The sequence below is a fragment of the Macaca mulatta genome, chromosome 13, assembly GCF_049350105.2.
Source record: "Macaca mulatta isolate MMU2019108-1 chromosome 13, T2T-MMU8v2.0, whole genome shotgun sequence".
NCBI classification, from domain to species: Eukaryota; Metazoa; Chordata; class Mammalia; order Primates; family Cercopithecidae; genus Macaca; species Macaca mulatta.
In genome coordinates, this window is record NC_133418.1 from 61431746 (window position 1) to 61448273 (window position 16528).

Consider the following 16528-nt stretch of genomic DNA (forward strand, 5'->3'; position numbering starts at 1 on the left):
CTGGCAGAGACACAACAAAAAAGGAGTATTTTAGACCAATATCCCTTATGAACATCGATGCAAAAATCCTCAATAAAATATTGGCAAACTGAATCCAGCAGCACATCAAAAAGCTTATCCACCATGATCAAGTGGGCTTCATCCCTGGGATGCAAGGCTGCTTCAATATATGCAAATCAATAAACATAATCCACCATATAAACAGAACCAAAGACAAAAACCACATGATTATCTTAATAGACGCAGAAAAGGCCTTTGACAAAATTCAGCAGCCCTTCATGCTAAAAGCTCTCAATAAATTCGGTATTGATGGAACGTATCTCAATAAGAGCTATTTATGACACACCCACAGCCATAACAAATGGGCAAAAACTGGAAGCATTCCCCTTGAAAACTGGCACAAGACAGGGATGCCCTCTCTCACCACTCCTATTCAACATAGTGTTGGAAGTTCTTGCCAGGGCAGTCAGGCAAGAGAAAGAAATAAAGGGTATTCAGTTAGGAAAAGAGGAAGTCAAATTGTCCCTGTTTGCAGATGATATGATTGTATGTTAAGAAAACCCCATTGTCTCAGCCCCAAATCTCCTTACGCTGATAAGCAACTTCAGCAAAGTCTCAGGATACAAAATCAATGTGTGAAAATCACAAGCATTCTTAACAGACAAACAGAGAGCCAAATCGTGAATGAACTCCCATTCATAGTTGCTTCAAAGAGAATAAAATATCTAGGAATACAAGTTATAAGGAATGTGAAGGACCTCTTCAAGTAGCGCTATAAACCACTGCTCAGTGAAATGAAAGAGGACACAAACAAATGGAAGAACATTCCATGCTCATGGATAGGAAGAATCAATATCATGAAAATGGCCATACTGCCCAAGATAATTTATTTGTCAGTGCCATCCCCATTAAGCTACCAATGACTGTCTTCACAGAATTGGAAAAAACTGCTTTAAAGTACATATGGAACCAAAAAAGAGCCTGCATTGCCAAGACAATCCTATGCCAAAAGTACAAAGCTAGAGGCATCATGCTACCTGACTTCAAGCTATACTACAAGGCTACAGTCACCAAAACAGCATGGTGCTGGTACCAAAGCAGAGATACAGACCAATGGAACAGAACAGAGCCCTCAGAAATAATACCACACATCTACAACCATCTGATCTTTGACAAACCTGACAAAAACAAGAAATGGGGAAAGGATTCCCTATTTAATAAATGGTGCTGGGAAAACTGGCTAGCCATATGTAGAAAGCTGAAACTGGATCCCTTCCTTACACCTTATACAAAAATTAATTCAAGATGGATTAGAGACTTAAATGTTAGACCTAAAACCATAAATACCCTAGAAGAAAACCTAGGCAGTACCATTCAGGACATAGGCATGGGCAAGGGCTTCATGTCTGAAACACCAAAAGCAATGGTAACAAAAGCCAAAATCGACAAATGGGATCTAATTAAACTAAAGAGCGTCTGCACAGCAAAGGAAACTACTATCAGAGTGAACAGGCAACCTATACAATTAGAGAAAATGTTTGCAATCTACTCATCTGACAAAGGGCTAATATGCAGAACCTACAAAGAACTCAAACAAATTTATAAGAAAAAAAAAAACCCATGAAAAAGTGTGCAAAGGATATGAACAGACATTTCTCAAAAGAAGACATTTATGCAGCCAACGGACACATGAAAAAATGCTCATCACCACTAACCATCAGAGAAATGCAAATCAAAACCAGAATGAGATACCATCTCACACTAGTTAGAATGGCAGTCATTAAAAATTCAGGAAACAGGTACTGGAGAGGATGTGGAGAAATAGGAACACTTTTACACTGTTGGTGGGACTCTAAACTAGTTCAACCATTGTGTAAGACAGTGTGGCAATACCTCAAGGATCTAGAACTAGAAATACCATTTGACCCAGCCATCCCATTACTGGGTATATACCTAAAGGATTATAAATCATGCTGCTATAAAGACACATAAACACGTATGTTTACTGCGGCACTATTCACAATAGCAAAGACTTGGAACCAACCCAAATGTCCATCAGTGACAGACTGGATTAAGAAAATGTGGCACATACACACCATGGAATACTACGCAGCCATAAAAAAGGATGAGTTTGTGTCCTTTGTAGGGACATGGATGAAGCTGGAAACCATCATTCTCAGCAAACTATCACAAGAACAGAAAACCAAACACCACATGTTCTCATTCATAGGTGGGAATTGAACAATGAGAACACTTGCCACTGGGGGGGGAACATCACACACCGGGGCCTGTTGTTGGGTGGGGGGAGTGGGGAGGGATAGCATTAGCAGATATACCTAATGTAAATGACAAGTTAATGGGTGGAGCACACCTACATGGCACATGTATACGTATGTAAGAAACCTGCACGTTGTGCACATGTACCCTAGAACATAAATTTTAATAACTAAAACTAAAACTATCATATGTTCCAGAAATCCTACTTCTAGGTATATGTCTAAAGGAAATGAAATCACTATCTTGAAGAGACATCTATACTCTCATGCTCATTGCAGCATTATTCACAACAATCGAGATACGGAAACAACCTAGTTTTCCCTCAAAAGTTGAATGGATAAAGAAATGAGTAAATATCTTTATCATGGAATATTATTCAGCCTTTAAAAAGAGGGAAATCCTGCTACTTACAACAATGTGAATGAACCTGGAGGACATTTTTAAGTGAATAAGCCGGACACGAAAAACCGCATGATTTTACTTATATGTGTAATGAAAAACAGTTGCACTCACAGTGATACAGAATAGGATGGTGGTTACCAGAAAGTTAGGGAAATGAGGCATTCTGGAAAAGGAGAGTTGTTAGGCAAAGGATACAAAGGAAATTCAGTCAGCCCTGGAAAAATTTGGATATTTCACATTTAAAATTTTTAAAAACAAAAGGACCTTTGGTTGAAGGGTAATAATGAAAAAAATTGAGAAACATTGATATCCAAAACTGGAATAATAAAATTCACAGTACCAACTTCATTTACAAGGCAAATTAGGAAGTTCTGTGAGGATTAGTCCATCTCTAATTCTTAGCAGAATTAAATAGAATTCAAATACTTACAAAATTCTATTAATATCTGTATCATTCACTTATATTGCAGTACAATCAATAAAAGCTATTTACTTGCAAAAAAAAGTGTGGTATTTACATAAATACAATATCATTTTGTCTTATAAAGTAAAGAAAATTACAACATGGATGAACCCAGAGCACATTTTGCTGAGTAAAATAAGCCAGGAACAAATACTGTACTGTATACTTAAAAATTTGCTAATAGGGTACATCTTAAGTGTTCTTATCACAAAAGTAAACAAATTAAGAGGGCCAGGCATGGTGGCTCATGTCTGTAGCAGTTTGGGAGGCCGAGACTGGCAGATGGCTTGACGTAGGAGTTCGAGACCGGCCTGGAAACATGTCGAAACCCCCTCTCTCCAAAAAATACAAAAATTTGGCCAGGCATGGTGGTGTGTACCCGTAGCCCCAGTCTACTTAGGAGGCTGAGGTGGGAGAATCACCTGAGCCTGGGAGGTTCAGGCTGTAGTGAGCCATGATTGCACCACTGTACTCCAGCCTGGGTGACAGAGTGAGACCCTGTGTCAAAAAGAAAAAGTAAAAAGAGAGTAAGAGGAAATTTTTGAATAGTGATAGATATGTTTATGGCATTGAGTGTGGTAATGGGTCCACAATTGGTGGTTTCTTGGTCTCATTGACTTCAAGAATGAAGCCGCGGACCCTCCCAGTGAGTGTTACAGTTCTTAAAGATGGTGTGTCCAGAGTTTGTTCCTTGTGATGTTTGGATGTGTCTGGACTTTCTTCCTTCTGGTAGGTTTGTGGTCTCGCTGACTTCAGTTGTGAAGCCGCAGACCTTTGCGGTGAGCAGGCCGGGCATCCGGAGTTGCTCATTCCTCCTGCTGGGTTCATGGTCTCGCTGACTTCAGGAGTGAAGCAGCTCATAAAGGCGATGCGACCCAAAGAGTGAGCAGCAGCAGGATTTATTGCCAAGAGCAAAAAAACAAAGCTTCCACAGCACTGAAAAGGACCCGAGGGAGTTGCTGCTGCTGGCTCGGGTAGCCTGCCTTTATTTCCTTATCTGGCCCCACCCACATCTTGCTGATTAGTCCATTCTACAGAGAACTGATTGGTCCATTTTGGCAGAGTGCTGATTGGTGTGTTTACAAACCTTTAGTCCTACCCAATTAGCTGGTCGCAGAGTGCTGATTGGTGCATTTCCAGTCCTTTAGCTAGACAGGAAAGTTCTCCAAGTCCCCACCCGACCCAGAAGCCCAGCTGGCTTCACCTCTCAGTAATAGCTTCAGTGGTGTCTACTTCCCTCCAAATGAATCAAATTGTATACATTAAATATGTACGGCTTTTTGTGTGTCAGTAATGCCTCAGTAAAGTGATATGTAAAAAGAAGAAAAGGGAGCTCAAGAGAATTACAATAATTACACATATTTGAGTTTATAAAAATGTAAACATTCCTAAATACAAAACAAATACGAAATCAAAACAATTTTTTAAAAAGTAAAGCAAAGTTGCCACATGGTAAAAAATACAAACTAAGCAGGGATTGTTATATACTGAATGACAAGACAGAATTATGCCACAGGTTATTAAACAGAACAAAGAAGTCACTCTACAATGCTGTGGGCTACCTTTCTTTCTTTTCTTTCTTTTTTTTTTTTTTTGAGAGGGAGTCTTGCTCTGTCGCCCAGGCTGGAGTGCAGTGGCCGGATCTCAGCTCACTGCAAGCTCCGCCCCCCGGGTTTACGCCATTCTCCTGCCTCAGCCTCCCGAGTAGCTGGGACTGCAGGCGCCCGCCACCTCGCCCAGCTAGTTTTTTGTATTTTTTAGTAGAGACGGGGTTTCAGTGTGTTAGCCAGGATGGTCTCGATCTCCTGACCTCGTGATCCACCCGTCTCGGCCTCCCAAAGTGCTGGGATTACAGGCTTGAGCCACCGCGCCTGGCCTGTGGGCTACCTTTCATAATAATAAAAGTTATATCTGTGTACCAAATAAAATGATAGGCATCTTCATAAAGCAGAAATTGTAGGAGATATCAGAAGAAACAGACAAAAGCAAACCAGTAGTTAATTTGCACATAACATTTTCAGTCTAAGACTGGTCAAAGAGACAAAAATGAAGCAATAAATGAGCAAAGTAACAGAATCGATAAGGAGTTCTCATGTAGATGGATACACACACACACACACACACACACTGAGTTTATATACACACAAAGTATATATATATACATATATACACACTCTGATAATAGAGACACGCTTTTCGGTACTTCAGACTGATAGTGTTCTATAATATCAGTTACATGAAGATAGAGGTCATCTATTTATTTGTTTAACTTTCCATTTGTTTAACTTGCTGATTGAGGAGTGCTAAAAGCAACTGTTAATGTAATTGTCTTCTTTAATTGTTACCTTTTTTGATTTCATATATTTAAGACATTCACACTCATGATTGTTAGGTCTTCCTGATGAACTGGTGTTTTTATCATTATGAAATGTCTCTCCTTTAATACTGTTTTAAAAATTATATTATGTCTGATAATTATAGCCATTCTAGCCTTTTCATATTTATACTTTTCTATTTATGTACTTTCAAACTATCTGTGTTTGTATATTTATAGTGGATTTCTTACAAGCAGCATATATTTGATGCTTGCTCTTTTGTGACAGTCTTTGTCTCTTGATTGGAATGTTAAGTTCATTAACATTTAATGTAATTAGGGATGTAGCTGGAATTCAGTCTGCCATTTTGCTTTCTGTTTGTACTAATTTTTACTAATTTTCGTTTCTTCACTCCTCCTTTCCTTCCTCCTTTGGGTTATTTGAATATTTTCCAGATTTTTTATTTATTTGCTTTTTTAGTCATACCTACTTGTACTGTTTTTTTAATGGTTGCTGTAAGGGTTACATTTATATCCTTACTGTTCTACAGTCCACTTAGAATTAAAAGGTAGAAATCTTCACATAGTCCACTTCATGTAAAATGTAGAAATCTTGAAATGAACTGAATCGGTTCCTTTACCCACCTTACCCCATCCTTTATGCTACTGTTGCCATATACATTACCTACATGTTATAACCTTCACAAAATGTTTTAATTTTTGCTTTCAACAGACAAGTGTATATTAAATAAATGTAATGGAGTTCCTTATATTTGCCCATGTATTTACCATTTCTCCTACTTTTCATTCTTTCTTGGAGATCTGCATTTCCATCTAGCATTTATTTTAGCCTAAAGAACTTCTTCTAGTCTTTCTTATGGTGTAATTCTACTTGTGATAAATTTTCTTAGTTTCTTCCGTGAAAATACCTTTATTACACCTTCATTTGTGAGTCTTTGCTGCATATAAAATTTTGTGTGTGTTTCTTCCTTTCAATACTTCAAACATGTTATTCCACTGCCTTCTTGAGATTATTCTGCTATTTTTCTAAATTATTAAGTTGGATATTTAGTTTATCAATTTTTAATCCTATTTTCAACACAAGCACTTAAGGCTATAGATTTCCATTCAAATGCCTCATTTGCTCAAGTGTTTTTTATAGTATTAGCATTTATTTAAGTATTTTAAAATTTCTATTATGATTTCTTCTTTGACTAATGACTTCATTTCTAAGTACATATGAATATATTGCCTATTTTTTGTCAAACTTAATTACATTGTTGATGGATTAATTATAATCTTTAAAATATAATGAGACATGCTTTTTTACTTACTACATAATATAATCTTGTAGATATCCCATTTGGGCTTGAGAAGAATGTGTATTCTCTGATTTAAGGTTCTCTGGGTGGAGCGTGGTGGCTCACACCTGTAATCCCAGCACTTTGGGATGCCGAGGCGGGTGAATCATGAGGTCAGGAGATCGAGACCATCCTGGCTAACATGGTGAAACCCCGTCTCTACTAAAAATACAAAATATTAGCCAGGTGTGGTGGCAGGTGCCTGTAGTCCCAGCTATTTGGGAGGCCGAGGCAGGAGAATGGCATGATCCCAAGAGGCAGAGTTTGCAGTGAGCTGAGATCACGCCACTGCACTCGAGCCCGGGCAACAGAGCAAGACTCCGTCTCAAAAAAAAAAAAAAGAAAAAAAAGATTTAGGGTTCTCTGATTTAGGTCCTGTGTATTCAATAAATATAACTTTGTAATTATGTTAAGTCTCCTATTTCTTTCTAATTTTCTCACTGCTTAGACTAGCATAAATTTAGAGATAAACCTTAAAGTCTCACACAGTGATGGTAGGCTGATCATTTTTTTTAATTCTATTCATGTTTTGCTTTATAGATTTTCGAGCATATTTTATTAAGTACATTCAAGTTTAGAATTTTTCTATGCACAGAAGATTGAAACTAGGCCCCTTCCTTTCACTGTATACAAAAATTAACTCAAGATGAATTAGAGACTTAAATGTAAAACCTAAAACTATAAATCTCTCAGAAGAAAACCTAGGAAATATTGTTCTGGGCATAGGCTCTGGTAAAGACGTCATGACAAAGACTCCACAAGCAATTGCAACAAAAACAAAAATTGACAAATTGGAGGAGTCTCTGCTCAGAGATTTGATGCTTATTTTTCCTCTATAATACGAAGATATTTTCTCACTGTCTTCTGCCTCCCATTGTTGCCAATGAGAAGTCTAGGGTCAGTATTTGTAGTTCCTTTGTAGATGATGTGTCTTCTCTCTCTCTTTTTTTTTTTTAACTTTTTCTTTTTTTAAACTTTATGTATATATTATTATTATTATTATTATTATTATTATTTTTGGCAGTTTTAGGTTCAAGGGTACATCTGCTGGTTTGTTACAAGGGTAAATTGCATGTCATTGGGGTCTGGTGTACAGCTTATTTCATCACCCAGGATAACTATGCTACAAATGAGCACAGTATTTGATAGGTACTTTTTAAATTCACCCTCCTCCCACACTCCAGCCTCAAGTAGGCCCTGCTATCTACTGTTCCCTTCTTTGTGTCCCTGTATACTCAGTGTTTAGCTCCCACTTATAAGAGACTACATGTGGTATTTGGACTTTTGTTCCTGCATTAATTCTCTTAGGATAGTGGCCACCAACTCCATCCATGTTGCTGCAAAGGACATAATCTCTTTCTTTTATATGACTGCATAGTATTCCATGGTGTATATATGCCACATTTTCTTTATCCTGTCAACCATTGGTGGGCATCTAGGTTGATTCCATGTCTTTCCTATTGTGAATAGTGCTGTGATGAACACACACATCACATATCTTTATGTTAGAACAATTTATATTCCTTTGGGTATATACCCAGTAATGGGATTGCTGGGTTGAATAGTAGTTCTGTTTTAAGTTCTTTGAGAAATCTCCAAACTTCTTTCCACAGTGGCTGAACTAATTTACATTGCCACCACCAGTGTATAAGTGTTCCCTTTTCTCTGCACCCTTGCCAGCATCTGTTGTTTTTTGACTTTTTAATAATAGCCATTCTGACTGGTATGAGATGGTATCTCATTGTGGTTTTGATTCACATTTCTCTAACGATTAGTGAAGCTGAGGATTTTTCCATATGCTTGTTGGCTATTTGTCTTATTTTGAGAAGTGTCTGTTCATGTCCTTTCCCCATTTTTTAATTGGGTTTTAAGTTTTTTGCCTGTTAATTTGTTTAAATTCTTTATAGATTCTGGGTATTAGACCTTTGCCAAATGCACAGTTTGAATATTTTCTTCCATTCTGTAGGTTCTCTGTTTACTTTTTTGGTAGTTTCTTTTGCTATGCAGAAACTCTTTAGTTTAATTGGTCTTCCTATTTGTCAATTTTTTGTTTTTGTTGCAATTGCTTGTGGAGTCTGTGTCATGACATCTTTGCCAGGGCCTATGTCCATAACGATATTTCCTAGGTTTTCTTCTAAGGTTTTTATGGTTTTAGATTTTACATTTAAGTCTGTAATTCATCTTGAGTTGATTTTTGTATACAGTGAAAGAAAGGGGTCTAGTTTAAATCATCTGTATATGACTGTCCAGTTATTCCAGTATCATTTATTAAATAGGAAGTCATTTCCCCATTACTGCTACTGTCTATCTTGTCAAAGATCAGATGGTTGGTTGCAGGTGTTTGGCTTTATTTCTAAGTTCTTTTGTTGCAGGAAGTCAGGGACTCCGAATGGAGGGACCAGCTAAAGCTGCGGCAGAAGAACATAAATTGTGAAGATTTCATGGACATTTATTAGTTCCCCAAATTAATACTTTTATAATTTCTGACACCTATCTATACTGCAATCTCTGAACATAAATTGTGAACATTTCATGGACACTTATCACTTCCCCAATCAATACCCTTGTGATTTCCTATGCCTGTCTTTACTTTAATCTCTTAATCCCGTCATCTTCTTTGTAAGCTGAGGAGGATATATGTCACCTCAGGACCCTGTGATGATTGCATTAACTGCACAAGCTGTTTGTAAAGCATGTGTGTTTGAACGATATGAAATCTGGGCATCTTGAAAAAAGAGCAGGATAACAGCAATGTTCAGGGAACAAGAGAGATAAGACTTCTGTCCGCCGGTGAGCTGGACGGAACAGAGCCATATTTCTCTTGTTTCAAAGGCAAATAGGAGAAATATCCCTGAATTCTTTTTCTCAGCAAGGAACATCCCTGAGAAAGAGAATGCGCCCTGAAGGTAGGTCTATAGACGGCCCCCTTAAGGCAGCCGCCTTTTACAGTCGAAGTCGAAGGGATGAAATAAGTCCCGGTCTCCTGTAGCGCTTCCAGGCTTATTAGGATGAGGAAATTCCCGCCTAATAAATTTTGGTCAGACAGGTTGTCTGCTCTCAAACCCTGTTTCCTGATAAGATGTTATCAATGACAATGCGTGCCTGAAACTTCATTAGCAATTTTAATTTCGCCCCATCTGGTGGTCCTGGGATCTCGCCCTGCTTTGTGATATTTTATTACCTTGTGAAGTATGTGATCTCTGTGACCCACACCCTATTTGTGCACTCCCTCCCCTTTTGAAAATCACTAATAAAAACTTGCTGGTTTTACGGCTCGGGAAGCATCATGGAACCTGCCGATGTGTGATATCTCCCCTGGACACCCAGCTTTAAAATTTCTCTCTCTTGTACTCTTTCCTTTTATTTCTCAAACCAGCTGAGATGCTTAGGGAATAGAAAAGAACCCACAATAAATATCGGGGATGGGGTTTTCCCCCAATATTCTCTAATCTGTTCCATTGGTTTATGTGTCTGTTTTCGTACCAGTACCATGCTGTTTTGTTTACTGTAGCTTTGTAGGAGTTTGAAGTGCATAATCTGATGCCTCCAACTTTGTTCTTTTTGTTTAGAATTGCTTTGGGTATTCAGGTGTTTTTTGTTTTTTTTTTTGGTTCCATATAAGTTTTCTTTTCTTTTTCTTTCTTTTTTTTTTTTTTAATTTTGAGTTGTAGTTTCACTTTTGTTGCCCAGGCTGGAGTGCAATGGTGCGAACTCGGCTCACTGCAACCTCTGCCTCCCAGATTCAAACGATTCTTCTGCCTCAGCTTCCCAAGTAGCTGGGATTACAGGCACCTGCCACCATGCCCAGCTAATGTTTTGTATTGTTTTTTTTTAAGTAGAGATGGAGTTTCACCATGTTGGCCAGGCTGGTCTCGAACTCCTGACCTAAGGTGATCCACCCACCTCAGCCTCCCAAAGTGCTGGGATTTCAGGTGTGAGCTACTGCACCTGGCCTGGTTCCATATAAATCTAAGGTTTTTCTAGTTCTGTGAAAAATGTCATTAGTAGTTGGACAGGAATAACATTGAATCTGTAGTATGGCCATTTTAACAGTATTGATTCTTATTATCCATGAGCATGAAATGGTTTTCCAATTGTTTATGTCATCTCTAATTTCTTTCCACAGTGCTTTGTAATTCTCATTGTAGAGATCTTTCACCTCCCTGGTTAGCTGTATTCCTGAGTATTTTATTCTTTTTGTGGCTATTGTGAATGGAATTGTATTCTTGATTTGACTCTCAGCTTGGACATTATTGGTGCACAGAAATGCAACTCATTTTTGCACTAATTTTGTATCCTGCAACTTTGCCAAAGCTGTTTATCAGACGTAGGAGTCTTTGGGCAGAGACTACGGGATTTTGTAGGTATAGAATCATGTCATCTGAGAACGGAGATAGTTTGACTTCCTCTCTTCCTATTTACTAATAGATGTCTTTTATTTCTTTCTTTTCTGGAATGCAAAGGCACAATCTCAGCTCACTGCAACCTCTGCCTTGTGAGTTCAAGCAATTCTTGTGCCTCAGCCTCCTGAGTAGCTGAGAATACAGGCACCCACCACTACACCTGGCTCATTTTTGTATTTTTAGTAGAGTTGGGGTTTCACTGTGTTGCCCAGCCTGGTCTTGAACTTTTGGCCTCAAGTGATAAAACCATCTCAGCCTCCCACAGTGCTGGGATCACAGGCGTGAGCTACTGCACCCAGCCTAATTTTCTTTTTTTGTTCAGTTCTTCATTTCCATTATAAATGTGAATATTTTAAATTTCCTTTTTATATCTCCTGGCTGATATACATTGTTTCTTTTGTGTTGATTGTCTCATATCATTTATCATCTCTGGAAATTCTTAACCATTAACTTAATTCCCTGTGTAGTCATATTAGACTTTTCATATTTTCTAATTTGCTTAGCCTCTCTTTATATTTTTAATTTCTTTTTCCTCTGCAACATTCTGTGTAATTCCTGACTTATGCATAATTTATGCACTTTTATTTCACCAATTCTTTCTTCAAATGTGTCAAATTGACTGAGCACAGTGGCTCACACCTGTAGTCCCAGCATTTTGGGAGGCTGAGGCAGGCAGATCACGAGGTCAAGAGATCGAGACCATCCTGGCCAACATGGTGAAACCCCATCTCTACTAAAAATATAAAAATTATCTGGGCATGGTGGTGCACACCTACTCCCAGCTACTTAGGAGGCTGAGGCAGGAGAATTGCTTGAACCAGGGAGGTGGAGGTTGCAGTGAGCCGAGATCATGCCACTGCACTCCAGCCTGGCGACAGAGCGAGACTCCGTCTCAAAATATAAATATATATATATTTTTATATATATGGATAATTAGTATTGCCAGATAGTTACAATGGAATGGTGACAAATGCAAAATTGCAGTGAATGCATGGACAAATAGTACAATTTGCTAATCCTCTAACCTCTTCCTTAGTATATCTCACCTCCACTGAATATATAATGAATCAATAAGCTTCCTAGTACAAGACACTCCTCATTCACAAAAATAAACACAATTGCCTTTTGATTTCTATATCTGAGAGGGATTCAGGCAAATACAGGAGGTACTAACAAGAAGAGGCAACATATTTTCTAAGCTATCATAGTCGGCAGTGTCTACTTGGGGTTATGTTTATTCTTGAACGTTATACTTAAGGCCTCCACAGGCTGTGAGCCTCAGCCCCTCCTAAATGTAGTAACTTTTCACATATGGAAGATCCTAGTAGGCCAGTTCCCTTCTGTCTGAAAATATTTTTCCAATCAGAAGGACAAAAACAGTATCACGCAAATATGTTAAATAAACAGCTCTTTTCTTTTATATATTCTTGTTCACAACTAACATAAACATTTTTTTCTGCCTTGTAGGTACCAGAGATTTGAAAAGGCATTTCTCCTAGCTGTTGACATTGGTGCTCGGGACCTCTTTATGGTGAGTCATTTTCGGAGATGATTTTGTGCCTTCAGTTCTAAGGCTGAGTAAGTTGTCAGCTTTTGTGACCATTAAAAAGGATTAGTGTCATTTTGCAGGCTTAGACACATGGTGGGAAAGCATTATTCCATCTTGACTTGCAGGTTTGCTTTCGTGAACTGGTCAATAGCTATCTAGTATCTTTTGATTTGTTGACATTTTCTTTGCTGGCTCCAATGGATCTTTTATGTTTTCTAAGAATTTATAATTCTTGAACTTTTCTCCTCATGTATCTTGATGCAAGGGGATGACACCTATCTATCTAATAATCTTAAATGTCTTTCTAATCCATTCTCTGAAGAAAAGCTATAGAATCCAGGACACAGGGCAAAACATGTCCCACAGATCTTGAATGTGCTCAGTTTGTCCCTTAGATTTTAGTGTAGAGTAACAAAGTAGGAATGTTCTCACATGTATTTTTTGAGTAACTATAGTACAAAGTGGATCCAAGAGGTTAAATTCACATACACTCTGGCCCTCCCATTTGTTAGCTACAGAACAGTAAAACTGACCAGTTTCTTACAAATCCTTATACTCTGTATCAGGTTTCGGTTTTATAAGATCTTGCATGGCAGTGCCACATTGAGATCAAATGAACAAAGGAAAAGTCCTTTCCTGGTTTCCCAGCATATTCTGTTAGACAGCAATTTCATTGTTTCACAGAAACAACAGAGCAAAAGGTTCTTGAAAGAAGAAATAGTTCTAGAAGGTGCTTTTGCCTGAATCTTTTGCACAATTAAGACATTTTATAGTTTAAGCTTTGATGTTTCAGATATTCTGTTACATAGCAATTACATTGCTGTCACAGAAACAATAGAGCAAAAGCTTCTTGAAAGCAAGAAATACTTCTAGAAGGTGCTTTTCCAGAATCTTTTGCACAGTGAAGTCATTCTGTAGTTTAAATTAAGCTTTGATGTGTTAGATAATATTATGGATTCATCACATTAAATCAATCCTCTTTGGATTGAGTTTGATATTTAAATTCTAATTGTATGTCATTCAATTAATTATACTTTTATTGACCATTAAAAATCTAATTTCAAAAGCGTGAACATTCTTTTATTCGTCATCTGCATTTTGTGATGTCTAATTGAGCAGGCATATTACATTGAGGGAAGGTTTTATTATTTTCATCAAAATCTATACATGCAGAGATCACAGTGTCAGAAAATTAATTACACGTTTTAGATTTTCCAGCCCCATTGACTTTTTTCCTTATCTCCACCTTTTTACCTTTGCCGCTTACCTCAATAATGGTAGATTTTCCCCATATTTCTTTATTTTTTATGTCTATAGTTTCAGTCTTTTTTCTAGCCAAGATAAGAACTAAAGAGATGTATATTTAAATGTTTGGTGCCTGGTAAAATTTATCTCTCAAGGTATTATGTTCTGTAATTTCTAATGTTGTAATAATTACAAACATCATGAAAGGCACCTTCTAAACTTTTCTCAAATCATACTGGTTTCAGCTTTTCAGTCTCAGTTTAGCCAATGACAATATAAAGTATCCAGGTTAGTTCAAATCACTTTCATCCAATAGCCTTTCTACTGATAAGCTAACCCTAACCCATGAGGATTTTTACACCAAAAAGATGAAAATATAAAATAAGGGAAGTATAGAAGTCGTTTTACTGTCCTTTTTATTTGCAAAAGCAAACATTCATTAATTCAGAATGCTGCATTGTTACTCTTCATGCATAACTTTATTTATAGCCCATGGTCTGCTTTAAAGAAGCTCAAAATATTAAGAGCATTAAAGCCTGAAAGTTCTATTTAAGCTCATGAATCTACTATATACATTTAAAGTTCCATGTAGAAATTGCCTAAAAGAATTTATTTTTTTAATAGATTGATTCTTACTATCTAAATTTCATCTAGCCAGAGGTCTGTAGCCTATACACTGAAAAATGTTACCTCTTTTGAAATTAAAAGCTTGTAAAATAATCAAGATTATTCCTACTTATACATGATTTTCTACCCTTGAGTTATCTCTTGGTAAAAGACTAAAAATAATAACATGTGAATCACAATGGGATCACACAAAAGTGTATCAGTTAACCTGAAAATAGTCCTTTTGCATTAGCATATTATCAGCGGTAAAAAGTTACAAGACATACAACATAAGAAAGTTGATATGGCTGGAAAGCAGAGAGACTAAAGGGACTTACTATTCCATATAAAGGAGTTAGAATTTATCTCAAAAGCAATAAGAAGTTACTAAATCATTTTAAACAGAAGAGTGATATTATCAGTATTTTGGCTAGGAAACTTTTCCTATAAAGGGCCAGGTAGCAAATAGTTTAGGCTTGTTTCTTGCATGCTTTATTGATTGACTGATTGATTGATTGATTGAGTCAGGGTCTTGGTTTTTCACCTAGGTTGGAATGCAGTGGTGTGATCATAGCTCACTATAACCTTGAACTCCTGGGCTCAAGCAATCCTCCTGTCTTAGCCTCCGAAGGAGCTAAGACTACAGGCATGTGCCACCATGCTTGGCTAAGTTTTGTAAATATTTTAGACTTTTTACAAGCCATACGGGCTCTGTTGCATTTACTTAACTCTGCCATTATAGAGCAAAAGCAGGCATAGTCAATACATACACAAATAAGTTTGGCTGTGTTCCAATAAAAGTTCATATATGGACACTGAAATTTGATGTCACATAAAACCGTTTCTGTGATTTTTTTTTTTTTTTTTTCCAAAAACCATTCTTAGTTTGGGTTAGACTTGGATGGCAGGTCACAGTTTGCTGATTCCTTGTTTAGAGTATGATCATGTAAGGCTGCATTGTAGAAAATAAACTGGAGAGAGACAAGGCTTCTAGGTACAAGTGTGAAGTAAACAAAGAGGTGGGTTCTTTCAGGTCCATTTCCTCAGGTCCAGCACCCTCAGTAATTTTCTTATATTTAAGTCCTGTTGATTCAACTCCAAGCTCTCTCAGTTATTTGCTGCATAATTTTGTATAATTTACCTAACTGTTTGCTTTCATTTTATCACCTGTGGTGATGATAATGCATAAATCCCTAGTGTGCTTTAAGTATCAAATGAATTAATAATATATATGAAGTGCCTGGCATATGACTTAAGAACTACAGTTCTAGTATATATTTTATATTACTCACTTTTCAAATATTTAGGTAGTACTACATTTTACATTATTTATACATTTGTCAGATTAACAATGCTGGAATTTAGGTAACTGTTGATATTTGGGTGTTTAAAACCAAGTAGTCTCTACCTGAGAGATTGGAATTGAATCAAGGCAGCCTAGTTTCAGACTACATACTCAATCACTGTGGTATATAGCCTAGAAATGGATTCATACGCCTATATATTAATTTAGTATACAGTAGAGGTAGCATTTCAAATCAGTGGGGGAAAGCTTCAATAAGTTGTATTGGTCCAACAGACTCAACATATGCCATACAAAGGGTTAATGCACCTAATATACAAAACCAATAATCAGTAAAAAGTAAAACACCCCAGTAAAAAGCTAGCAAAAGTCAGGCCAGGTGCAGTGGCTTACACCTGTAATCCCAGCACTTTGGGTGGCCAAGGTGGGCGGATCACCTGAGGTCAGGAATTCGAGACCAGCCTGGCCATGGTGAAACCCCATCTCTACTAAAAAAAAAAAATATATATATATATATATATACACACACACACACACACACACACACACACACACACACACACACACAAATTAGCCGGGCGTGGTGACAGGCTGTAATCCCAGCT

At 37.4% G+C, this 16528-nt stretch overlaps 1 protein-coding gene across 2 annotated transcripts in view; it reads left to right on the forward strand.

The window, feature by feature from the left end:
- Positions 1–16528, forward strand: part of WDPCP (WD repeat containing planar cell polarity effector) — a 491911-nt gene that overhangs the window by 278006 nt on the left and 197377 nt on the right. For both annotated transcript variants that reach the window (XM_015112569.3, XM_015112570.3), the window contains exon 13: positions 12688–12751. In XM_015112569.3, coding sequence (XP_014968055.2) covers positions 12688–12751 — 64 coding nt within the window. The remainder of the gene's footprint in view (positions 1–12687; positions 12752–16528) is intronic.